Below are 25,281 nucleotides of genomic sequence, written 5' to 3' on the forward strand. Positions count from 1 at the left end.
TAGAAAGGGTGTCAAAGGTTATGGGGAGAAGGCAGGAAAATGAAGAATGGAGAAATCAGCCATCGTTGAAAAGCAGAACAGACTTGCTGGGCCAAATGGTCTCATGGTCTAGACACCAGCTATACATTGTTCCAATCTGTGTGGCAAAACTGGTGGAAACTGGCAAGACAGTTTTACCAACTTGGGTGGCATAGTTGTCTAGACATTAGCTAGACATTTTTCTTACTAGAGTGGTATATTTGGCTTTTCCTTTCAGTCTAGGTGGTAGAGTTGACTAGACATTTTTCTCTCTCGGGCACCACGTTCGGCTCGATTCTGTCTGGACAAATTGACAACCTGGAGAGAAATGTTGGTTCACACAAGCAAGGTCCCACAGACCGGGAGTCAATAACTCTCTATAGACAACGCCCTCACTTCCCAGATAGCAGAGTGCAAGTCTGAGCCCCACTCGAGGAGTTCCAGCCCAGACTCCAGACTGACGGCCTAGTGTAATACTGAAAGAGTGCTAAACCATGTGAAAAGATCTTTGGATGAAGTCTTAACGTAAGGGCCTTTGTGAGTGTTTAACGTGCCATGGCCACAGGTCTCCCTACTTTGCGTCCAAGAACAAGGTAACAGAACAATAAAAGGAAGACAATTGGCTTCAGGGAAAGTCATACACTGAAGAACCCTCCTAAAATTTACTTGAAAAGTTTACTTAGGGTTATTTAAAGGTTAAAGAAAGATCAGCCTTATTTATCACTTACACCGAAACATACAGTGAAACATACGTTTGTGTTAATGACCACCACAGTCCAAGGGTGTGCTGGAGGCAGCCCACAAGTGTCACTAATAAATCATTCCCACAATCTACCAACACTAACCTGGGCATCCTTTGTGGGAGGAAACTGGAGCACCCGGAGGAAACCCACATGGTCACGAGGAGAAAGCACAAACTCCTTACGCACAGCAGTTGGAATTGAACCCTAATAATGATCGCTGGTGCTCTAGCGCATTGCACTAAGAACTACGCCATGCTTCCTGTAATTCTCCAGGAGAGATGAGAATGTGTACTCTTCGATAACTTCAGCATAAAGGGGGAAACCCAGATTTTGTGTACAGTTCTGTACAATTGTGTACAGTTCTGGTCACAGAATTATAGGAAAGATGTCAACAAAATAGAGAGAGTACAGAGAAGATTTACTAGAATGTTACCTGGGTTTCAGCACCTAAGTTACAGGGAAAGATTGAACAAGTTAGGTCTTTATTCTTTGGAGCGTAGAAGGTTGAGGGGGGCTAGATAGAGGTATTTAAAATTATGAGGGGATAGATAGAGTTGACGTGGATAGGCTTTTTCCATTGAGAGTAGGGGAGATTGAAATAAGAGGACATGAGTTGAGACTTAGGGGGCAAAAGCTTAAGGGTAACATGAGGGGGAATTTCTTTACTCAGAGAGTGGTAGCTGTGTGGAACGAGCTTCCAGTAGAAGTGGTAGAGGCAGGTTCGATATTGTCATTAAAAAAAAAATTGGATAGGTATATGGACAGGAAAGGAATGGAGGGTTATGAGCTGAATGCAGGTCAGTGGGACTAGGTGAGAGTAAGTGTTCGGCACGGACTAGAAGGGCCGAGGTGGCCTGTTTCCGTGCTGTAATTGTTATATGGTTTATATGGATCATTGGGGTTTAATTGTTCAGGCATGAAAATCAGAAAGTGTTCCTTCAAACAAGGGGAGTGAGAATCTGGACAGCTTTCCCATAAAGCTTGTGGATGTTGGAGACAGGCCTTTCTCCCCCCTTCCTTTCCAGTCCTGATGATGGCCCATTGCCTGAAACTCCAGCCCTCCATAGATGCTACCTGACCTGCTGAGTTTCTCCAGCTTCTTATGTGTGCTGATGTAGATGGTGGGGTTTAGTTTCAAGGATCTATGGGTCAATGGAAAATGGGAATAATGGAGGAAAGGTTTTGGATTTTGACCGAGTCTCTTTGGATTTTTCTCCAGGCACAGGAGAGCAGATCGGCAGCATGTGGGATAAAGGCCAATCAGACGTAACTCGATGACACACCTTCTTGCCCAGGTTATATCCTGTTTGTCTCCCCGTCTCTTCTCCAACACCCGAAAGCACGGCAAGGCAAGACGGGCCTCGTGTTAAATGCGGAACTGGAATGATATGGACAGGATTGGGGTGATGCCTGGTTATTCCCTGAGTGTATCTTGAGGGAGGGAAACAATGAGCGATTGGAGCTCTTCGCCCTACTTATACCAAAGAGATCATTCCAACTCTCACTATAACTGGATGTAAGCTTTTACCATATTCAATTATAGAAGTAATCTTACCCTCTGCCCTTCCTTTTTATTTAAGGTGTGGAGTCAGCAATTGTACTGCTTGGGCACGCCCATCTCTCCATAGGAGACTGGATATGTTCTTCTAAAGCCCTCACTCACTGTTCAATGATCCTGTCTCACTAGGGTTCCTGTCGATACCACAGGGAGACTCAACCACTGGTGACGACACCATAAAGTGCAGGATAGGATTGAGCTTCTTCAAGATGTCTCCAGCGTCTTACACCCTCCAGTGTTCACTGCCTTAGACTACAAAGTGAATGAGGGGTATTGGGGATACCTAAGGCACAGATTTTTGTTTATTGTCCCATCTATCCCTGATTTTCTAGGGAAATTGGGATCCTGTATTGAAACCACAAGGATCAGACAACTTCTCTTTTAGATGTAGAAAGCTGTGTAGAAATGCCTAACTCTTGACAACCCAAGTTTTCTTTGCGTTCTGTTCTACTACATAGGATTAAGGATGCTTTGCCCCTACCAGTTCTCATGGGATCAGTTGTGATTGATGAAGCTGATGTGGGAACTGTAGGCTCTTGAGTTGTTTGGCGAAATAGGAGGGTGAACTTGTGAGGGAAGGCATTACTTCCATCATTTACTCTGGCGACTCCCAACACTTAGACTCTGAAGCTCCCACCAGGCCAAGTCGTTGGGTACAGTTAAAGCAGAGGTTGATAGTTTCTTAATTAGTCAGGGTGTCAAAGGTTACAGGGAGAAAGCAGGAGAATGGCAGAGCAGACTTGATGGGCAGAATGGCCTAATTCTGCTCCTATATCTAGCAGTCTGATCTCCACCAGGAAGAGTCATGGTGAGCCAGCAGTTCCCAGGAGTCAGTAGGAGATGCTGCACTTCTTTCAAGAAGGCTTTGAGGACGTTCTTGAACCAGTTCTTCTGTCCATCTTGCGATCTCTTCCCACATCTGAGCCAGAAGTTGTTTCAAGGTTCTGGTGTTGGGTATGCGAATGAGGTGATCTACCCAGTGGAATTGACTGAATGTAATGTTGGTATGGAAGAGGACCATGACGTTAGTCACCATACCTTCTGGTGGGTGTGAAAGATCGTGCAGAGGCAATGCTGGTAAAATCTCTCCAGTGCCTTGAGTTACCTGCTGTAGACGGTCTAAGTCTCAAAGTCCAAGTAAATTTATTATCAAAGTGCATATATGCCACCATATACTACACTGATTCATTTTCTTACATGCATTTACAAGAAAATACAATAGGATTTATGAAAACTATATATAAACAAAGACAAACAACCAAAGATAAAATAAATTTAAATAAATAAATAGTAAAAATCACTGGTGCATTTAGACAATTTAAAAGCATGTTTCTGAAAGGGAAATTACAAGCTGCCTATTTTACAACAGACACAAAGGCATATAGAGATGCAGGGATCAAAAACCCAAGAGTTTTGTGCCAAATTTAAACCTTAGTCTTCAAGCGGACTTCCCTCAAATTGGCCAAAGTCACTGAATGCGATGGCAAACATCATCAGGTGGCTTTCGAGATCTGGGTCGCGATCTACATTTTCCAGGGCTACGCGGCAGTTTTGTACGGTGGGAGCAGGCTAGTGGAGGTCTTTGTCTTGTAGACTTTCAGTTCAGGCCTGTCGAAGTTCAAAGTAACTTTTATTATCAAAGTACAAGTACGTCACCCTGAGTTCATTTTCCTCTGGGCATGCTCAACACACCTATAGAATAGTAACTATAACAGAACCAAAGGAAGATCACCCAAATCGGTGGTGAACCAGAGTGCAGAAACAACAAACTGTATATATACAAAAAGAAAAAACAACAATAATAAATAAAGAAGCAATAAATAATGAGAGCATGAGTTGAAGAGTCCTTGAAAGTGAGTCCTTTGGTTTTGGGAACAGTTCAATGATGAGGCAAGTGAAGTTATGCACACTGGTTCAGGAGCCTGATGGTTGAGGGGTAATGACTGTTCCTGAGCCTGGTAGTGTGAGTCCTGAGGTTCTTGTACTTTCTTCCTGATAGCAGCTGCCATGTGGTGGGGGTCTGTTTTCCTACATTTCATGTAGATGTGCTCAATAGCTCGGAGGGCGTAACCCGGGATGAACTGGGCTGTATCCTCTAGCTTTTGTAGGATTTTCCGTTCAAGGGCGTTGGTGTTTCCATACCAGGCCGAGATGCAATCTATACGCTCCACCACACATCTGCAGAAGTTGTAGGTGTCACGCCAAATCTCCGCAAACTCCTAAGGAAGTAGAGGCATTGCTGGGCTTTCTTTGGAACTGCACTTGTGTGCTGGGCCCAGGACAGGTCCTCTTAAACAATAACACCTAGGAATTTAAGGTTGCTAACCCCCTCCACCTCCGATGAGGATTGCCTCGAGGACCTGTGGTTTCCCTTCTCCTGGATTCAATAGTGTTGTGGCACCACTCAGCTGGATTTTCAGTCTCCCTCCTAGATGCTGATTGACTTGGCCAAAGACAGTGGTGGTGTCATCAGCAAACGTGAGTAAGGCGGTGGAGCTGTGCTTAGCCGCACAGTCGTCAGTGTAAAGCGAGTAGGGTCGGGGGCTAAGCACGCAGCCTTGTGGTGCACCTGATTGAGATTGTGGAGGAGATGTTGTCACCAATCTGAACCGACTGGGGTCTGCAAATGAGGAAATCGAGGATCCAAGGAGGCATTGAGTCTTGGAGGTATAGATTAGTTTTCAGGGGCTGATGGTATTGAATACCGAGCTGTAGTCGATAAAGAACATCCTGATGCATCCGACTTTGCTGTCCTGCTGAACGAAAGAACCCAGTGCTGATCTTTAAATGCACTGGCGGTGCCGGTGATACTGGCACCTGGTAGCGGTGATGATCAAACCTTCCATAACATGTCCAGTCTCGCTATGTTAAGCATTTTAGTGTTTATTTATTTATTTATTTATTTATTTATTTATTTATTGTGCACGGTTTTTTTTCTGTATCACAGGAAGTTGTGGAAATGTAATGTGATTTTTGACCATAGCCAAATAAAATGAATGTGAAAACAAGTAAAGTTTCATTTTGCGGTGGTTGGTACAGGAACGTACAGGGAGGGCGATTGCGTAAGGTCTGTGGCAGACAACATACTGAAGTGTGGGGGTGGGAGGGAGAGGAGTGCGTGAGCAAATATGTATGAGAAGAACACGTGAGGAGGAGTGTGTATATGTGCGGTAGTGTGTTAACTGTCTGGGGTATGTCGTTATCTGCTAAGAAGTGGAGTGGGTTTCAATAACACCTACCCAGCCAGCAAGGATATAATGGGCCGAATGGCCTCCTTCTATGCCATGATGTTGTGTCGCTGCACTAACGTTAGATCAGCTCCAATTGAGCGTGGGGAATGGCAGCGTAACGCTTACAGCCACCAGCGATCAGCCAGCGGGGTTCGACTCTAGACGAGAACTAGAGGACGTAGGTGAAAGGTGAAATATTTAAGGGGCATCTGGGGGAAACTTTGTGGTGCAAGCTGTCAGTGGAATTGGATTGAACTGACTGTAGACTTGGAATGGAGCTCGCATCACGGCACCGTTTGAGTTGTGCATGTGAGTTCAGGAAAAGTTCAGGGAGGCGTTTGGAGGCATACGGTCTGGGTGTATGTATATAAAACCATTGAACCATAGAACATTACAGCACAGAAACAGGCCTTTTGGCCCTTCTTGGCTATGCTGAACCATTTTTCTGCCTAGTCCCACTGCCCTGCACCTGGACTATATCCCTCCATACCCCTCTCATCCATGTACCTGTCCAAGTTTTTCTTAAATGTTAAAAGTGAGCCCACATTTACCACTTCAACTGGCAGCTCATTCCACACTCCCACCACTCTCTGTGTGAAGAAGCCCCCCCCCAACGTTCCCTTTAAACTTTTCCCCCTTCACCCTTAACCCATGACCCTCTGGTTTTTTTCTCCCCTAGCCTCAGTGGAAAAAGCCTGCTTGCATTCACTCTATCTATACCCATCATAATTTTATATACCTCTGTCAAGTCTCCCCTCATTCTTCTATGCTCCAGGGAATAAAGTCCTAACCTATGGGAGGTTAGTTAGGAAGATTCAGTTGCTAGGTATACATGGTGAGGTAGTAAATTGAATTAGACACTGGCTCAGTGGGAGAAGCCAGAGAGTGATAGTGGAGGATTGCTACTCTGAGTGGAGACCTGTGACTAGTGGTGTGCCACAGGGATCAGTGCTGAGTCCATTGTTATTTGTCATCTATATTAATGATCTGGATGATAACGTGGTAAATTGAATCAGCAAATTTGCTGATGATACAAAGATTGGAGGTGTAGTGGACAGTGAGGAAGGTTTTCAAAGCTTGCAGAGGGATCTAGACCAGCTGGAAAAATGGGCTGAAAAATGGCAGATGGAGTTTAATACAGACAAGTGTGAGGTATTGCACTTTGGAAGGAAAAACCAAGGTAGAACATACAAGGTAAATGGTAGGGCACTGAGGAGTGCAGTAAAACAGGGGGATCTGAGAATACAGATACAAAATTCCCTAAAAGTGGCGTCACAGGTAGATAGAGTAGTAAAGAGAGCTTTTGGTACATTGGCCTATAAATCAAAGTATTGAGTATAAGAGTTGGAATGTTATGGTGAAGTTGTATAAAGCATTGGTGAGGCCGAATTTGGAGTTTTGTGTACAGTTTTTGGTCACCAAATTACAGGAAGGATATTAATAAGGTTGAAAGAGGGCGGAGAAGGTTTACAAGGATGTTACCTAAGTTACAGAGAAAGGTTGAACAAGTTAGGTCTTTATTCTTTGGAGCGAATAAGGTTGAGGGGTGACTTGATAGAGGTATTTAAAATTATGAGGGGGATAGATAGAGTTGACGTGGATAGGCTTTTTCTATTGAGAGTAGGGGAGATTCAAACAAGAGGACATGAGTTGAGAGTTGGGGGCAAAAGTTTAGGGGTAACACGAGGGGGAATTTCTTTACTCAGAGAGTGGTAGCTGTGTGGAACGAGAGTCCAGTAGAAGTGGTAGAGGCAGGTTCGGTATTGTCACTTAAAGTAAAATTGGACAGGTATATGAACAGGAAAGGAATGGAGGGTTATGGGCTGATTCCATTAAAACCCATTGCCCCCAGTTCATGTTTTAATCAAAATAAATGTTCAAAACATAGGAGAAAACTTTGCAATATTTCAATTCCACTGCAGTTCTGAATTCTGCGGCAGTGATGAAAATTCAGCAAATTTCCCAGCAAAATGAGCCACTTTTAGAAACATCTCACTGCTGTCTGCGGGGCGGAAAAGGACATTCCTTCCGCCCGCTGACCCTCAGCATGATCGACAGCGCAGCACAGCCAATGGAGGCGCGGCTTTACGCGTAGGTAGCCATTGGGAGAGGGGAGGGGCGGAAGCAACCCGGAGCTACCGGCTTTTCCTTAAAGGGGCCACGGCCTCGACTACTCATTAAACGGAAAAGGCGGGTTTGCATCCGGGCTGTCGGCGCGGAGCGGCCGCCGGTGTGAGAAGGGGGTGGCCTCCGCTGCATTCGGCATTTTGCAAAGGCTTAGGTTTGTATTCGAGGTGAGGCTAGTGAAGAGGGGGAGAAATTTCTAACCGTCCACAAACCCAAAGCCCCAGAGTGCAGCGCAATCTGCCTGGTTTTCCCAGTAACTTCATCCACCGATTCCCCAGTCCTCCACCCCAAATTCCTGTTACCCCTTCCCGTCTCTATCACCCCTCACTCCCACATACCCCTCCCCGTCTCTATCACCCCTCACTCCCCTATACCCCTCCCCATCTCTATCACCCCTCACTCCCCTATACCCCTCCCCGTCTCTATCACCCCTCACTCCCCTATACCCCTCCCTGTCTCTATCACCCCTCACTCCCACATACCCCTCCCCGTCTCTATCACCCCTCACTCCCCTATACCCCTCCCTGTCTCTATCACCCCTCACTCCCCTATACCTCTCCCCATCCTATCACCCCTCACTCCCCTATACCCCTCCCCGTCTCTATCACCCCTCACTCCCACATACCCCTCCCCGTCTCTATCACCCCTCACTCCCCTATACCCCTCCCCGTCTCTATCACCCCTCACTCCCCTATACCCCTCCCCGTCTCTATCACCCCTCACTCCCCTATACCCCTCCCTGTCTCTATCACCCCTCACTCCCCTATACCCCTCCCTGTCTCTATCACCCCTCACTCCCCTATACCCCTCCCCGTCTCTATCACCCCTCACTCCCCTATACCCCTCCCTGTCTCTATCACCCCTCACTCCCCTATACCCCTCCCTGTCTCTATCACCCCTCACTCCCCTATACCCCTCCCTGTCTCTATCACCCCTCACTCCCCTATACCCCTCCCCGTCTCTATCACCCCTCACTCCCCTATACCCCTCCCCGTCTCTATCACCCCTCACTCCCCTATACCCCTCCCTGTCTCTATCACCCCTCACTCCCCTATACCCCTCCCTGTCTCTATCACCCCTCACTCCCCTATACCCCTCCCCATCTCTATCACCCCTCACTCCCACATACCCCTCCCCGTCCTATCACCCTTCACTCCCCTATACCTCTCCCTGTCTCTATCACCCCTCACTCCCCTATACCTCTCCCCATCCTATCACCCCTCACTCCCCTATACCCCTCCCCGTCTCTATCACCCCTCACTCCCACATACCCCTCCCCGTCTCTATCACCCCTCACTCCCCTATACCCCTCCCCGTCTCTATCACCCCTCACTCCCCTATACCCCTCCCCGTCTCTATCACCCCTCACTCCCCTATACCCCTCCCTGTCTCTATCACCCCTCACTCCCCTATACCCCTCCCTGTCTCTATCACCCCTCACTCCCCTATACCCCTCCCCGTCTCTATCACCCCTCACTCCCCTATACCCCTCCCTGTCTCTATCACCCCTCACTCCCCTATACCCCTCCCTGTCTCTATCACCCCTCACTCCCCTATACCCCTCCCTGTCTCTATCACCCCTCACTCCCCTATACCCCTCCCCGTCTCTATCACCCCTCACTCCCCTATACCCCTCCCTGTCTCTATCACCCCTCACTCCCCTATACCCCTCCCTGTCTCTATCACCCCTCACTCCCCTATACCCCTCCCTGTCTCTATCACCCCTCACTCCCCTATACCCCTCCCCATCTCTATCACCCCTCACTCCCCTATACCTCTCCCCGTCCTATCACCCTTCACTCCCCTATACCTCTCCCCGATCTATCACCCCTCACTCCCCTATACCTCTCCCCGATCTATCACCCCTCACTCCCCTATACCCCTCCCCATCTCTATCACCCCTCACTCCCCTATACCTCTCCCCGTCCTATCACCCCTCACTCCCCTATACCTCTCCCCGATCTATCACCCCTCACTCCCCTATACCTCTCCCCGATCTATCACCCTTCACTCCCCTATACCTCTCCCCGATCTATCACCCCTCACTCCCCTATACCTCTCCCCGATCTATCACCCCTCACTCCCCTATACCCCTCCCCATCTCTATCACCCCTCACTCCCCTATACCTCTCCCCGTCCTATCACCCTTCACTCCCCTATACCTCTCCCCGATCTATCACCCCTCACTCCCCTATACCTCTCCCCGATCTATCACCCCTCACTCCCCTATACCCCTCCCCATCTCTATCACCCCTCACTCCCCTATACCTCTCCCCGTCCTATCACCCCTCACTCCCCTATACCTCTCCCCGATCTATCACCCCTCACTCCCCTATACCTCTCCCCGATCTATCACCCCTCACTCCCCTATACCTCTCCCCGTCCTATCACCCTTCACTCCCCTATACCTCTCCCCGATCTATCACCCCTCACTCCCCTATACCTCTCCCCGATCTATCACCCCTCACTCCCCTATACCCCTCCCCATCTCTATCACCCCTCACTCCCCTATACCTCTCCCCGTCCTATCACCCCTCACTCCCCTATACCTCTCCCCGATCTATCACCCCTCACTCCCCTATACCTCTCCCCGATCTATCACCCCTCACTCCCCTATACCTCTCCCCGATCTATCACCCCTCACTCCCCTATACCTCTCCCCGATCTATCATCCCTCACTCCCCTATACCTCTCCCCAATCTATCACCCCTCACTCCCCTATACCTCTCCCTGTCCTATCACCCCTCACTCCCCTATACCCCTCCCCCTCTATCACCCCTCACTCCCCTATACCCCTCCCCGTCTCTATCACCCCTCACTCCCCTATACCTCTCCCCGTCTCTATCACCCCTCACTCTGCTATACCCCTCCCTGTCTCTATCACCCCTCACTCTGCTATACCCCTCCCCGTCTCTATCACCCCTCACTCTGCTATACCCCTCCCTGTATCTATCACCCCTCACTCCTCTATACCCCTCACTCCCCTATACCTCTCCCCATCTCCATCATCCCCTCCCTAACCCCATCACCCCCCTAATCCCTCCCTGTCTCCATCACCCCGCCCTACGCCCTTCGCATTTCTGTTTCTTTTGCCTGTGAGGCTCTCTCTCTTCCTGTGACCGATCTCTCTGATCCCTCCCTTGCCTCTCCCCATCCGTGTGGAACACCCCCCCCCCCCCCCCCCACCTGCTGTCAGTCCACACTCGCACCCTCTTGCACAGGAGCAATTTTGGGGGAGGGCAGTCGTTTTCTTCGTCTCCAGATCTGTCTGAATCCCCTCCCTGTGTGTCTCAACTCTTTCCCCCCCCCCCCCCCATCCCGCTGTCTCTCAGAACCCCTGTCCTCCACTGACCCTCAGTCGGCACTCTCTGTCCTCAAGAACGCTGTGAGTGAGCATAGACGTTCCTTCACTCTAACCCCCACCTCCCCATCCCTCTGTGTCCCACACCCCTCTCTGATACCCCACTACCCACCACTCCCAGTCAGCACTCTCTGTCCTCTCCCTCGGGAACAGTGTTACGCGAAGGTGGACATTTCTACGATGTCTGTCTTATCTCTCTGACGCCCCCCCCCACCCCCACCTCCCTGTCTCTCGGAGCCCTCTACCCCTCTCTGATTCCCCATTTCCCACCACTCTCTGTCCTCTCCCGCAGGAACGATGGTGGGCGAACGCGGCCATTTCTATGGCGTCTACCTTCTGCTGTGCAGAAACCCCAAGTTCCAGGGCCGTGTCTACATTGGATTCACAGTGAACCCACAGAGGAGGGTCAGACAGCACAACGCGGGCAAGCGTTGTGGAGGAGCCTGGCGCACCAGTGGCAGGGGACCCTGGTGAGCATTACCCTCCCTGCTGGCTGATGATCGTGCGAGCCTCTGGTCAAACCCAGGGGGTCTCAATGTAGAACACACAATGTAGATTAGATAATCCAGGGGTTTGGAGTTTATATTTAGGAAAACAGGTCTCTGGGAATGAGTTGCAGGCTGGGAACTAATCCAGGGCTTCAGTGATTTATGCACATAATAACAGACCCATAAGAGATTGGAGCAGATCAGGCCTTTCGGCGCATTGAGTCTGCTGTTATTCCATCATGGCTGATTTATTATCCCTCTCAACCCCATTCTCCTGCCCTCTCCCCATAATTCTTGACATCCTGACTAATCAAGAACCTATCAACCTCCGCTTTAAATATACTCAATGAATTAGCCACCACAGTTATCTGTAACAATCCACCAACGTTTCAGGCCAAGACCCTTCTTCAGGATTGATGGTTCTCGGCCCAAAACCTTAACTGTTTATTCAGGCCTGACCTGCTGAGTTCCTCCAGCATTTTGTGTGTGTTACTTTCAATGTTCGACCAATTTCAATGAGATTTCCTCCTCATTCTTCTAAACTCCAGCAATTTGAGGCCTAGAGTCATCAGACACTCTTTATATATTAACCCTTTCATTCATGGGATCACTCTTGTGAATCGTCTCCTATACCAGCTCATCTTGGACAAGGGGCCTAAAACTGCTCACAATGCCCCAAAAGCAGTCCGACCAATGCCTTGTAAAGCTTTGTGTTACATCCTTCCTTTTATATTCTCGTCCTCTTGAAATGAATGCTAACATTGTATTTGCCTTCCTCACCAGCGACTCAACCTGATTTTTGAACTTTCTCCCTCTTTAGAAAATAGTCTACGTTGGAAATAGTGCGTGAGGTGTGGTCGGTGCTTGGTTTGAGCTGTTCTCCGATGGCAATTTACCTGCAAACGTTTCATCACCACGTGAGGAGACATCGTCGGTGTGATTGTGCTCCCCGAACGCTTGGCATTCCCCTTGGTTTTCCACGAACGATTCTATAAAGGAACCTATTTATGAGCCGATGCGGGCAAAATTCCAGACCGCAACGCACGGAGTTCGCCACCCAGCCAATCAGTGACGAGATTTCTTCCCCACGTCGCGGTTTCCGTAATGACAACCAATCAGCTGATTGAAAAGTACGTAAAGGCCAAGCGTTCAGAGGACACAATCACCAGCACGCTGACAATGTCTTCTCACATGGTCATTAAACGTTTGCAAATGGATTCCAAGATCAAAGAACAACTCAACCCAGCCAATAGCCTACACCTTTATTGCTTCTACCAACGTGCAAGACCATACACTTCCCTACACTATATTCCATCTGCCATTGTCTCATTCTCCCAGTCTAAGTCCTTCTGCAGGCTACCTGCTTTCTCAACAGTCCTGCCCCTCCACCTATTTCAGTATCATCTGCAAGCTTGGTTTCAAGGCTATCAGTTCTGTCATTGAAATGTTGAAATATAATGTGAACAGAAGTGGAACATCACTAATCATTGGAGCCAGCCTGAGAAGGCTCCTTTTGTTCCCAATCCTTGCCTCCTGCCAACCAGCCAGTGTTTGTGTCCTTCCTGTAATACCCTGGGTTTATCCAGCCTCGTGTGGGGTACCTTGCCGAAGGCCTTGTGAAAATCCAAGAGCACATCTTCCACTGACTCTCCTTTGTCTATCATGCTTGTTGTTTCCTTAAAGAATTCCAGTAGATTTGCAGGCAAGATTTCTCTCTAAGGAAACCATGCAGACATTGGCCTATTTTCTCAGGTGCCTCTAAGCCTCATCTTTAATGGACTCCAACATCTTCCCAACCACTGAAGTCAGGATAAATGGCCTATAGTTTCCTTTCTTCTGCCTCCCCGTAAGTAGTGGAATGGGATTTAGCAATTTTCCAGTCCACAGGAACCACTCCAGAATGTAGTGATGCTTGAAAGATCATTAATAATATCTCTGTCAGCTACCCCGGAGCGGGTTACAGGCTGGGATCTAATCCAGGGGTTCAGTGGGGTTTATATACAGAATAACAGATCCCTGGGAGTGGGTCACAGGCTGGGATCTAATCCAGGGATTCAGTGGGGTTTATATACAGAATAACAGATCCCTGGGAGTGGGTCACAGGCTGGGATCTAATCCAGGGGTTCAGTGGGGTTTATATACAGAATAACAGATCCCTGGGAGTGGGTCACAGACTGGGATCTAATCCAGGGGTTCAGTGGGGTTTATATACAGAATAACAGATCCCTGGGAGTGGGTCACAGACTGGGATCTAATCCAGGGATTCAGTGGGGTTTATATACAGAATAACAGATCCCTGGGAGTAGGTCACAGACTGGGATCTAATCTAGGGGTTCAGGGGGTTTATATACAGAATAACAGATCCCTGGGAATGGGTCACAGACTGGGATCTAATCTAGAGGTTCAGGGGGTTTATATACAGAATAACAGATCCCTGGGAGTGGGTCACAGACTGGGATCTAATCTAGGGGTTCAGGGGGTTTATATACAGAATAACAGATCCCTGGGAGTGGGTCACAGACTGGGATCTAATCTAGGGGTTCAGGGGGTTTATATACAGAATAACAGATCCCTGGGAGTGGGTCACAGACTGGGATCTAATCTAGGGGTTCAGGCGGTTTATATACAGAATAACAGATCCCTGGAAGTGGGTCACAGCTCTCTTTGCAATCAATGCCCTGGGTTCAGGAGGGTGATTGGTACTTTTTTCGAAGGAGATTGTGAATTTTGTGGGAGGGGGATTTTTTTGTGGGAGTGTGCATTGGGGGAAGGGGTGTTTATTATGGGGGTTGTATATTGTGAGAGAGGGTTTATTGAGGGGAGTTTATTGCCAGAGGTATGGTTTATTGGGGGAGATTATTGCGGAAGGGGGTTTATTATAGGAGGGGAGTTTATTGGGGGGTTATTGTGGGAGGGGAAGGGGGAGGGATTATTACGGGAGTAATCTAGTCTTGTTCCGTCTGTCGGGAGCCCTGGGGAGCTATAGCCCATGGAGCATTGTGTATTCTGCCTTTCCTCCCATGGGATAAATCTGACAAGGGGTGTGGGGGGGCAGGGTTTTCCCCTGTGGCAGTGGAAGGGGTGAGGGGGGGCACAGGCCCGACTCACTTGAACGTGTGGTGGGGAGAGAGGGGGAGGCCGATCAGACGGGGCTGTGCTCTGTGGCATCTCTTTGAAAAGGAACAGAATATTCTCATGGGGGGCAGCTGGTGGGAAGTGGAGAATAGATGGAGATTTCCCCACCTCCCCTGGCTGAGGAGTCACTGCCTCCGCCCAGGGGCCTCGGACTGGGAAGAAGGCAGGTCCGGAGATCGGGGGATGGGGGGTATTTCACCTCGAGGAAGTGGTGAGTCCTTGGGATTCTCCCCCTGGACTATCACTGAGTTTGTTCCAGGGGTCCGTGGATTTGCTGGTACTGGGGAGTGGAAATCAGCCTGCGTCTGGTTGGGGGAGGGAAGGGCGGAGAGGGGCCGAATGATCTCCTTCTGGCTCTGACTCATTTCCTCTCCCTCAGGGATATGGTTTTGATTGTCCACGGATTTCCCTCGGCAGTGGCCGCACTGAAGGTGAGTGGGGGAGAGTAGGAGTGTTGGAGGAACGGAGGGAGTGTGGAGCGGGAGGGAGAGCGAGGCAGCGGGGGGGGTAGAGAGGGAAGGGAGAGAAGAATGGAGAGAATATAGATAGGAAAGGGGGAGAGAGAGTGTGACAAGGGTGTTGAGGGGAGTGAGGAAGGAGAGAAAAATGGAGAGAAGGGGAGTGGGGGGGGGACACAAGATGCGAGTCAATAGGAGAGGGGGTAGAGGCGTGTGACCCCGCGGCTGATTCCCCTCCCCTGCTGATCCACCCCGCTGCCACCCCCTCCCCAAGGATCCAACCCTTTCCTCTCCCCCTCATCCTTTCACCTCGAATGCCACTCAACCCGACCTTGCCGCTCCCTGACCTCTGACCCCTGATCTGTGACCTCCCCAGTTCGAGTGGTCCTGGCAGCACCCGTCCAGATGCCGGCAGCTGGCGGGGGTGAGGGGCCGCGGCCGGGGCGAGGGCAGTTACCCCTTCCACCTCCGGCTGCTGTGGGCGCTGCTCCGCTGCCCGCGCTGGGGGCGCTTCCCCCTCACCCTCCGCTGGATCCTCCAGCAGTATCGGCAGGAGTGGCCCCCGGACAGCGCGCCCCCGCCTCACGTGGCCCTGGCCTTTGGAGAGGTGGGTGGCGGGCCGGCCGAAGAGGGGAGCGAGACGAAGACAGAGACAGAGACGCGGATGGGGACCGGAGGAGAGTGCAGCGTCTGTGGCAAGCCACTGACGGTGAGTGACCCCCGATCGTTGGGTGTGTTTGTCCGTGTGGGGGGTGTTATGTGGGAAGCCATCAATGGGTTGTCATTGGGAGGGGTGTGTATTTTTGTGTGGGTCTTGCAGAATTGCACTGTGAGTGTTCACCTGGTGTAATGTTGATGTCGGTGTTAGGGTGCTGTGTGGGTGTTTGGGTGCCGTGTGGGATGGTGTTTGGGTGCCGTGTGGGATGGTGTTTGGGTGCCGTGTGGGATGGTGTTTGGGTGCCGTGTGGGATGGTGTTTGGGTGCCGTGTGGGATGGTGTTTGGGTGCCGTGTCGGTGTTTGGGTGCCGTGTCGGTGTTTGGGTGCCGTGTCGGTGTTTGGGTGCCGTGTGGGATGGTGTTTGGGTGCCGTGTCGGTGTTTGGGTGCCGTGTCAGTGTTTGGGTGCCGTGTCAGTGTTTGGGTGCCGTGTGGGATGGTGTTTGGGTGCCGTGTCGGTGTTTGGGTGCCGTGTGGGATGGTGTTTGGGTGCCGTGTCGGTGTTTGGGTGCCGTGTGGGATGGTGTTCGGGTGCTGTGTCGGTGTTCGGGTGCTGTGTCGGTGTTCGGGTGCTGTGTCGGTGTTCGGGTGCTGTGTCGGTGTTCGGGTGCTGTGTCGGTGTTTGGGTGCTGTGTGGGGTGGTGTTTGGGTGCCGTGTGGGTGTTCGGGTGCCGTGTCGGTGTTTGGGTGCTGTGTGGGGTGGTGTTTGGGTGCCGTGTGGGGTGGTGTTTGGGTGCCGTGTGGGGTGGTGTTTGGGTGCCGTGTCGGTGTTCGGGTGCCGTGTCGGTGTTCGGGTGCCGTGTCGGTGTTCGGGTGCCGTGTCGGTGTTAGGGTGCCGTGTCGGTGTTAGGGTGCCGTGTCGGTGTTTGGGTGCCGTGTGGGATGGTGTTTGGGTGCCGTGTCGGTGTTTGGGTGCTGTGTGGGATGGTGTTCGGGTGCCGTGTGGGATGGTGTTCGGGTGCTGTGTCGGTGTTCGGGTGCTGTGTCGGTGTTCGGGTGCTGTGTCGGTGTTCGGGTGCCGTGTCGGTGTTCGGGTGCCGTGTCGGTGTTCGGGTGCCGTGTCGGTGTTCGGGTGCCGTGTCGGTGTTCGGGTGCCGTGTCGGTGTTCGGGTGCCGTGTGGGATGGTGTTTGGGTGCCGTGTCGGTGTTTGGGTGCCGTGTGGGATGGTGTTTGGGAGCCGTGTCGGTGTTTGGGTGCCGTGTCGGTGTTTGGGTGCCGTGTGGGATGGTGTTTGGGTGCCGTGTCGGTGTTTGGGTGCCGTGTCGGTGTTTGGGTGCCGTGTCGGTGTTTGGGTGCCGTGTCGGTGTTCGGGTGCCGTGTGGGATGGTGTTCGGGTGCCGTGTGGGATGGTGTTCGGGTGCCGTGCGGGATGGTGTTCGGGTGCCGTGCGGGATGGTGTTCGGGTGCCGTGCGGGATGGTGTTCGGGTGCCGTGCGGGATGGTGTTCGGGTGCCGTGCGGGATGGTGTTCGGGTGCCGTGCGGGATGGTGTTAGGGTGCCGTGTCGGTGTTAGGGTGCCGTGTCGGTGTTTGGGTGCCGTGTGGGATGGTGTTTGGGTGCCGTGTCGGTGTTTGGGTGCCGTGTGGGGTGGTGTTCGGGTGCCGTGTGGGATGGTGTTCGGGTGCCGTGTCGGTGTTCGGGTGCCGTGTCGGTGTTCGGGTGCCGTGTCGGATGGTGTTCGGGTGCCGTGTCGGATGGTGTTCGGGTGCCGTGTGGGATGGTGTTCGGGTGCCGTGTCGGTGTTCGGGTGCCGTGTGGGATGGTGTTTGGGTGCTGTGTGGGATGGTGTTTGGGTGCTGTGTGGGATGGTGTTTGGGTGCTGTGTGGGATGGTGTTTGGGTGCTGTGTCGGTGTTTGGGTGCTGTGTGGGGTGGTGTTTGGGTGCTGTGTGGGATGGTGTTCGGGTGCCGTGTGGGATGGTGTTCGGGTGCCGTGTGGGATGGTGTTCGGGTGCCGTGTGGGATGGTGTTCGGGTGCCGTGTGGGATGGTGTTCGGGTGCCGTGTGGGATGGTGTTCGGGTGCCGTGTGGGATGGTGTTCGGGTGCCGTGTCGGTGTTCGGGTGCCGTGTCGGTGTTCGGGTGCCGTGTCGGTGTTCGGGTGCTGTGTGGGATGGTGTTCGGGTGCCGTGTGGGTGTTTGGGTGCCGTGTGGGATGGTGTTCGGGTGCCGTGTCGGTGTTTGGGTGCTGTGTGGGATGGTGTTTGGGTGCTGTGTGGGATGGTGTTTGGGTGCTGTGTGGGATGGTGTTCGGGTGCCGTGTCGGTGTTCGGGTGCCGTGACGGTGTTTGGGTGCTGTGTGGGATGGTGTTTGGGTGCCGTGTGGGTGTTTGGGTGCCGTGTGGGATGGTGTTCGGGTGCCGTGTCGGTGTTTGGGTGCTGTGTGGGATGGTGTTTGGGTGCTGTGTGGGATGGTGTTTGGGTGCTGTGTGGGATGGTGTTTGGGTGCTGTGTCGGTGTTTGGGTGCTGTGTGGGGTGGTGTTTGGGTGCTGTGTGGGATGGTGTTCGGGTGCCGTGTCAGTGTTTGGGTGCCGTGTGGGATGGTGTTTGGGTGCCGTGTGGGATGGTGTTTGGGTGCCATGTGGGATGGTGTTTGGGTGCCGTGTCGGTGTTTGGGTGCCGTGTGGGATGGTGTTTGGGTGCCGTGTGGGATGGTGTTTGGGTGCCGTGTGGGATGGTGTTTGGGTGCCGTGTGGGATGGTGTTTGGGTGCCGTGTCGGTGTTTGGGTGCCGTGTGGGATGGTGTTTGGGTGCCGTGTGGGATGGTGTTTGGGTGCCGTGTGGGATGGTGTTTGGGTGCCGTGTCGGTGTTTGGGGCCGTGTGGGATGGTGTTTGGGTGCCGTGTGGGATGGTGTTTGGGTGCCGTGTGGGATGGTGTTTGGGTGCCGTGTCGGTGTTTGGGTGCCGTGTGGGATGGTGTTCGGGTGCCGTGTCGGTGTTCGGGTGCCGTGTCGGTGTTCGGGTGCCGTGTCGGTGTTCGGGTGCCGTGTCGGTGTTCGGGTGCCGTGTCGGTGTTCGGGTGCCGTGTCGGTTTTCGGGTGCCGTGTCGGTGTTCGGGTGCCGTGTCGGTGTTCGGGTGCCGTGTCGGTGTTCGGGTGCCGTGTCGGTGTTCGGGTGCCGTGTGGGTGTTCGGGTGCCGTGTGGGATGGTGTTTGGGTGCCGTGTGGGATGGTGTTTGGGTGCCGTGTCGGTGTTTGGGTGCTGTGTGGGATGGTGTTTGGGTGCCGTGTCGGTGTTCGGGTGCCGTGTGGGATGGTGTTCGGGTGCCGTGTGGGATGGTGTTCGGGTGCCGTGTGGGATGGTGTTCGGGTGCCGTGTGGGATGGTGTTCGGGTGCCGTGTGGGATGGTGTTCGGGTGCCGTGTGGGATGGTGTTCGGGTGCCGTGTGGGATGGTGTTCGGGTGCCGTGTCGGTGTTTGGGTGCCGTGTCGGTGTTTGGGTGCCGTGTCGGTGTTAGGGTGCCGTGTCGGTGTTTGGGTGCCGTGTCGGTGTTTGGGTGCCGTGTCGGTGTTTGGGTGCCGTGTCGGATGGTGTTTGGGTGCCGTGTGGGATGGTGTTTGGGTGCCGTGTGGGATGGTGTTTGGGTGCCGTGTGGGATGGTGTTTGGGTGCTGTGTCGGTGTTTGGGTGCTGTGTGGGGTGGTGTTTGGGTGCTGTGTGGGATGGTGTTTGGGTGCTGTGTGGGATGGTGTTTGGGTGCTGTGTGGGATGGTGTTCGGGTGCCGTGTGGGATGGTGTTCGGGTGCCGTGTGGGATGGTGTTCGGGTGCCGTGTGGGATGGTGTTCGGGTGCCGTGTGGGATGGTGTTCGGGTGCCGTGTGGGATGGTGTTCGGGTGCCGTGTCGGTGTTCGGGTGCCGTGTCGGTGTTCGGGTGCCGTGTCGGTGTTCGGGTGCTGTGTGGGATGGTGTTTGGGTGCCGTGTGGGTGTTTGGGTGCCGTGTGGGATGGTGTTCGGGTGCCGTGTCGGTGTTTGGGTGCTGTGTGGGATGGTGTTTGGGTGCTGTGTGGGATGGTGTTCGGGTGCCGTGTCGGTGTTCGGGTGCCGTGTCGGTGTTTGGGTGCTGTGTGGGATGGTGTTTGGGTGCCGTGTGGGTGTTTGGGTGCCGTGTGGGATGGTGTTCGGGTGCCGTGTCGGTGTTTGGGTGCTGTGTGGGATGGTGTTTGGGTGCTGTGTGGGATGGTGTTTGGGTGCTGTGTGGGATGGTGTTTGGGTGCTGTGTCGGTGTTTGGGTGCTGTGTGGGGTGGTGTTTGGGTGCTGTGTGGGTTGGTGTTCGGGTGCCGTGTCGGTGTTTGGGTGCCGTGTGGGATGGTGTTTGGGTGCCGTGTGGGATGGTGTTTGGGTGCCGTGTGGGATGGTGTTTGGGTGCCGTGTCGGTGTTTGGGTGCCGTGTGGGATGGTGTTTGGGTGCCGTGTGGGATGGTGTTTGGGTGCCGTGTGGGATGGTGTTTGGGTGCCGTGTCGGTATTTGGGTGCCGTGTCGGTGTTTGGGTGCCGTGTGGGATGGTGTTTGGGTGCCGTGTCGGTGTTCGGGTGCCGTGTCGGTGTTCGGGTGCCGTGTCGGTGTTCGGGTGCCGTGTCGGTGTTCGGGTGCCGTGTCGGTGTTCGGGTGCCGTGTGGGTGTTTGGGTGCCGTGTGGGATGGTGTTTGGGTGCCGTGTCGGTGTTTGGGTGCCGTGTGGGATGGTGTTTGGGTGCCGTGTCGGTGTTCGGGTGCCGTGTCGGTGTTCGGGTGCCGTGTCGGTGTTCGGGTGCCGTGTCGGTGTTCGGGTGCTGTGTGGGATGGTGTTTGGGTGCCGTGTGGGTGTTTGGGTGCTGTGTGGGATGGTGTTAGGGTGCCGTGTCGGTGTTCGGGTGCCGTGTCGGTGTTCGGGTGCCGTGTCGGTGTTCGGGTGCCGTGTCGGTGTTCGGGTGCCGTGTCGGTGTTTGGGTGCTGTGTGGGATGGTGTTTGGGTGCCGTGTCGGTGTTTGGGTGCCGTGTCGGTGTTAGGGTGCCGTGTCGGTGTTTGGGTGCCGTGTCGGTGTTTGGGTGCCGTGTCGGTGTTTGGGTGCCGTGTGGGATGGTGTTTGGGAGCCGTGTGGGTGTTTGGGTGTCGTGTCGGTGTTCGGGTGCCGTGTGGGATGGTGTTTGGGTGCCGTGTCGGTGTTAGGGTGCCGTGTCGGTGTTAGGGTGCCGTGTCGGTGTTAGGGTGCCGTGTCGGTGTTCGGGTGCCGTGTGGGATGGTGTTTGGGTGCCGTGTCGGTGTTTGGGTGCTGTGTGGGATGGTGTTTGGGGTGCTGTGTGGGTGTTAGGGTGCCGTGTCGGTTTGGGTGCCGTGTCGGTGTTCGGGTGCTGTGTGGGGTGGTGTTTGGGTGCTGTGTCGGTGTTTGGGTGCTGTGTGGGGTGGTGTTTGGGTGCTGTGTGGGATGGTGTTCGGGTGCCGTGTGGGATGGTGTTTGGGTGCCGTGTGGGATGGTGTTTGGGTGCCGTGTGGGATGGTGTTTGGGTGCCGTGTGGGATGGTGTTTGGGTGCCGTGTCGGTGTTTGGGTGCCGTGTCGGTGTTTGGGTGCCGTGTGGGATGGTGTTTGGGTGCCGTGTCGGTGTTTGGGTGCTGTGTGGGATGGTGTTTGGGGTGCTGTGTGGGTGTTAGGGTGTTTGTGTGGGATGGTGTTTGGGTGCCGTGTGGGATGGTGTTTGGGTGCCGTGTGGGATGGTGTTTGGGTGCCGTGTCGGTGTTTGGGTGCTGTGTGGGATGGTGTTTGGGGTGCTGTGTGGGTGTTAGGGTGTTTGTGTGGGATGGTGTTTGGGGTGCTGTGTGGGATGGTGTTTGGGTGCCGTGCTGTGTGGGTGTTAGGGTGTTTGTGTGGGGTGGTGTTTGGGTGCCGTGTTGGTGTTTGGGGTGCTGTGTGGGTGTTAGGGTGTTTGTGTGGGATGGTGTTGCTGTTGGAACGTCACCGTGTGGGTGTCGATGGGCATCTCTGGGACTGTGTCGTTGGGCAGTTGCTTGTTGGGCTGAGCAGGAGGTCCCTGAATCCAACTGATCCCGGTTTCTGTCGCTCCCCACACCCCCCCCCCCCCCCCCAACAGGAGGACGGAGTGCTGGTGTCGTGTTGCCACCCCTGGTGCACAGCACGATCCCACATCATCTGCCTGGCTCAGAGATTCCTGCAGGGAGACCCTGAGCAGCTGCTGCCCCTCGAAGGGGTGTGTCCAGGGTAGGCATCCACCCCGCCGTCTGTCCGCCTCCCCCCCCGGTCACTTGTCTGCCCTCTAACCTCTGCCCTTTGATCTCAGCTGTGGTCGGTCCTTTCTTTGGGGGAACCTGATGCGGCACATGAGTGAATCGCGCAAAGGTGGAGGAGCCGTCTGCCCCTCGGACGCCCCTCAGCAGGTGAGTGGGAGATGAGGGGACGGAGGGGGAGGATGAGACTGAGGGGAAGGGGAGGTTGGAGTTGAGGGAGGAGGTGGAGGGGGACGAGGTGCCTGTAGCTCTGTTCCCTCCCTCCTCGGGGTGTGAGTCACCCACTCTCCCTCGGATCATTTCCTCCCTCGGCACTGTCAGAGATCTTGAGCACCAGCCCCTTCCTCGGACATACCAAACTCCCTCCACCCTCCTCCCGCCAGTAGATCTTCAGGCTCCTGTAACTGCCTCCCGATGGTAGAGTAGTGAGAGGAGAGCGTGTCCTGGATGCTGAGGGTCCTTAGTGATGGATGCCATTTCTTAAAGATGTCCTTGATGTTGGGGCTGACTGACCCCACTCTGGACAGTGGGGAGGGATGTGTGGTGGAGGGGTGTGGGGAGGGTGATGTGGAGGGTGGAGGGATGTGTGTAGGATGGTGTGGAGGGTGGAGGGATGTGTGGAGGGTGGAGGGAAGTGTGGAGGGATGTGGAGAGTGGTGTGGAGGGATGTGATGGAGGGTGGAGGATATGTGGAGGGTGGAGGGTATGTGGAGGGAAGTGATGGAGGGTGGAGGGAAGTGATGGAGGGTGGAGGGATGTGATGGAGGGTGGAGGGTATGTGGAGGGATGTGATGGAAGGTGGAGGGAAGTGATGGAGGGTGGAGGGAAGTGATGGAGGGTGGAGGGATATGTGGAGGGTGGAGGGAAGTGATGGAGGGTGGAGGGATGTGTGGAGGGAAGTGATGGAGGATGGAGGGAAGTGATGGAGGGTGGAGGGAAGTGATGGAGGGTGGAGGGATATGTGGTGGAGGGAAGTGATGGAGGGTGGAGGGGTGTGTGGAGGGAAGTGATGGAGGGTGGAGGGAAGTGATGGAGGGTGGAGGGAAGTGATGGAGGGAAGTGATGGAGGGTGGAGGGAAGTGATGGAGGGTGGAGGGATGTGTGGAGGGAAGTGATGGAGGGTGGAGGGATATGTGGAGGGTGGAGGGAAGTGATGGAGGGTGGAGGGATGTGATGGAGGGTGGAGGGAAGTGATGGAGGGTGGAGGGATATGTGGAGGGATGTGATGGAGGGTGGAGGGATATGTGGAGGGTGGAGGGAAGTGACGGAGCCGACTGTCCACTCTGCCACGTCACCTGTAGTTCACTCTTCTGCTCACTGACTCGTGACCCCTCTCTCTTCCAGGGTCACTGGGCAGATCTCCTCAGTATCTGAGCCTCAGGAAGCAAAGAGACAACCTGCTGTTCAAATGGAGGCTGTGGGTGGGGTGGCAGGAACCGTCGATGAGTGTTGTCCAGACAGAGGAAGAACTGAGAGGGGAGAAAGGAGGCATTGAAGAGGAAATACGTGTCTGTGGTCTCCAGTAGCTCTAGGGACATCTTTGAGGAAGGGTCTCCCGGTGGGAGTTGGGTGGAGGGTCTCCCATTGGGTTCTAGGTGGAGGGCCTCACATTTGGTGTCTGAGTGTTGTGGGAGGACTGGACCAAGGGTCAGTTGGATAAAACCCCTCTGTCAGTCCCTGTGCTGAACCACTCACTCTCCAGGCCCCAATCTGTCCGTGACCAGCCCCATCCAATCACCACAGCCATCTCTGTAACCCCTCTGTCCCTACACTCCTGCCTTTTGCCATTACCCCCTCTTTCTCCTACACTCCTACCTTCTCCACGCCTCCTCCCTCCCATCTCTGTCTCTCCCATTTACACCAGGAGTTCAAGCGTCGGGGGAGAAGTGAGTGTAGTTGGGAAGCTGAACGATCTGAAGGTGGATAAGTCACCCGGAACTACACCCCAGGGTTCTGAAAGAGGTGACTGGAGAGATTGTGGAGACACTAGTAATGAAACGTTACAACATACGGCACTTCAGTTGTTTGTCAGTGTCTGTGTGTAATTTTTCACTGATTCTACTGCTTTTCTTTATTCTACTGTGAATGCCCGCAGGAAAATGAATCTCAGGGTGGTGTATGCTGACATACACTTACTTTGATAATAAAATTTACTTAACAAACTTTGATCTTTTGTGACTCTAGGTTTTGGCACGGTTCTGGGGGACTGAAAATCTGCAAATGTCACTCCACTCTCTCGGAGGGAGGGAGAAGAGGCAAAAGTAAGGAAATTACAGGCCAGTTAGCCTGACCTCAGTGGTTGGGAAGATTTTGTAGTTGAGTATTAAGGATGTGGTTTGGGGGCCCTTGGAGGGACAGTAGTCAGTATGGTTTCCTTCAGGGAAATGTGATGCCTGACAGATCTCTTGGAATTCTTTGAGGAGAGTAACAACCAAACCACATCGACTCAACACACCCATCTCGTTGACAAAGGAGTCAGTGGTTTGGATTTTCAGAAGGTCTTTGGCAAGGTGGCACACAAGAGGCTGCTGGACAAGGTAAGAGCCCCTGGGATTACAGGAAAGACGCTAGCATGGATAGAAGATTGCTGATTGGCAGGAGGCGAAGAGTGCAATAGGGTCAGAGTTATCATCAGCATCTTGTGTTGTGAAATTTGTTGCTTTGCAGCAAAGATGTTAAATTATTGTAAATTGCAGAATAAGTAAATTGTATGCTAGAGGAATAAGGAGGAAGTGTTCGTGGGTTCGTCGTCCATTCAGCAATCTGGTGGCAGAGGGGACCTGAATCACTAAACGTGCGTCCTCGCATTAGCAATGAGAAGCGGAGATGTGGTGTTGAGGGTCTGTAGTGATGGATGCTGCCGTTACCTTAAGATACTGCCTCTAGAAGATGAGATCAGTGGTGGGGACGGTTGTGACCATGTTGGAGTTGACTGCAGCCTGGTATGATCCAGTGCAATGGAGGCTCCCCACCAGCTGTAACAAATCAGAGTCCATCTGTACACATTTGCCAGAGGCTTTGGTGACACGCCAAGTCTCCTCAAACGCCTTCTCCATGTTCCTTCTTCATAATCGCATCAATATGTTGGGTCTCATCACAGATCTTAAGAGATGTTGATACACAAGAACTTGAAACTGCTCCCCCTTTCCACCACTGATCCTTCTATGAGGACTGATGTGTGTTTCCTCAACTTCCCAAAGTCCACAGTCAATTCCTTGGTCTGACT

At 53.3% G+C, this 25,281-nt stretch overlaps 1 protein-coding gene across 2 annotated transcripts; it reads left to right on the plus strand.

Moving 5' to 3' along the window:
* The first annotated feature begins 7,722 nt into the window (after positions 1-7,722).
* On the plus strand, positions 7,723-24,217 carry slx1b (SLX1 homolog B, structure-specific endonuclease subunit). Of its 2 annotated transcripts, none has more exons than XM_073033966.1 (7): positions 7,723-7,830; positions 11,330-11,507; positions 15,040-15,091; positions 15,495-15,827; positions 21,902-22,029; positions 22,109-22,205; positions 23,400-24,217. In XM_073033966.1, exons 2-7 carry the CDS (start codon positions 11,335-11,337, stop codon positions 23,427-23,429), a joined length of 813 nt encoding a protein of 270 aa, XP_072890067.1. In that variant the 5' UTR covers positions 7,723-7,830; positions 11,330-11,334; the 3' UTR covers positions 23,430-24,217. The 2 variants fall into 2 exon arrangements, with proteins under 2 accessions (XP_072890067.1, XP_072890065.1); XM_073033964.1 differs by having other exon boundaries at positions 7,732-7,843.
* Positions 24,218-25,281: the final 1,064 nt, after the last annotated feature.

Source organism: Hemitrygon akajei, chromosome 31 (assembly GCF_048418815.1).
Source record: "Hemitrygon akajei chromosome 31, sHemAka1.3, whole genome shotgun sequence".
Taxonomy (NCBI): domain Eukaryota; kingdom Metazoa; phylum Chordata; class Chondrichthyes; order Myliobatiformes; family Dasyatidae; genus Hemitrygon; species Hemitrygon akajei.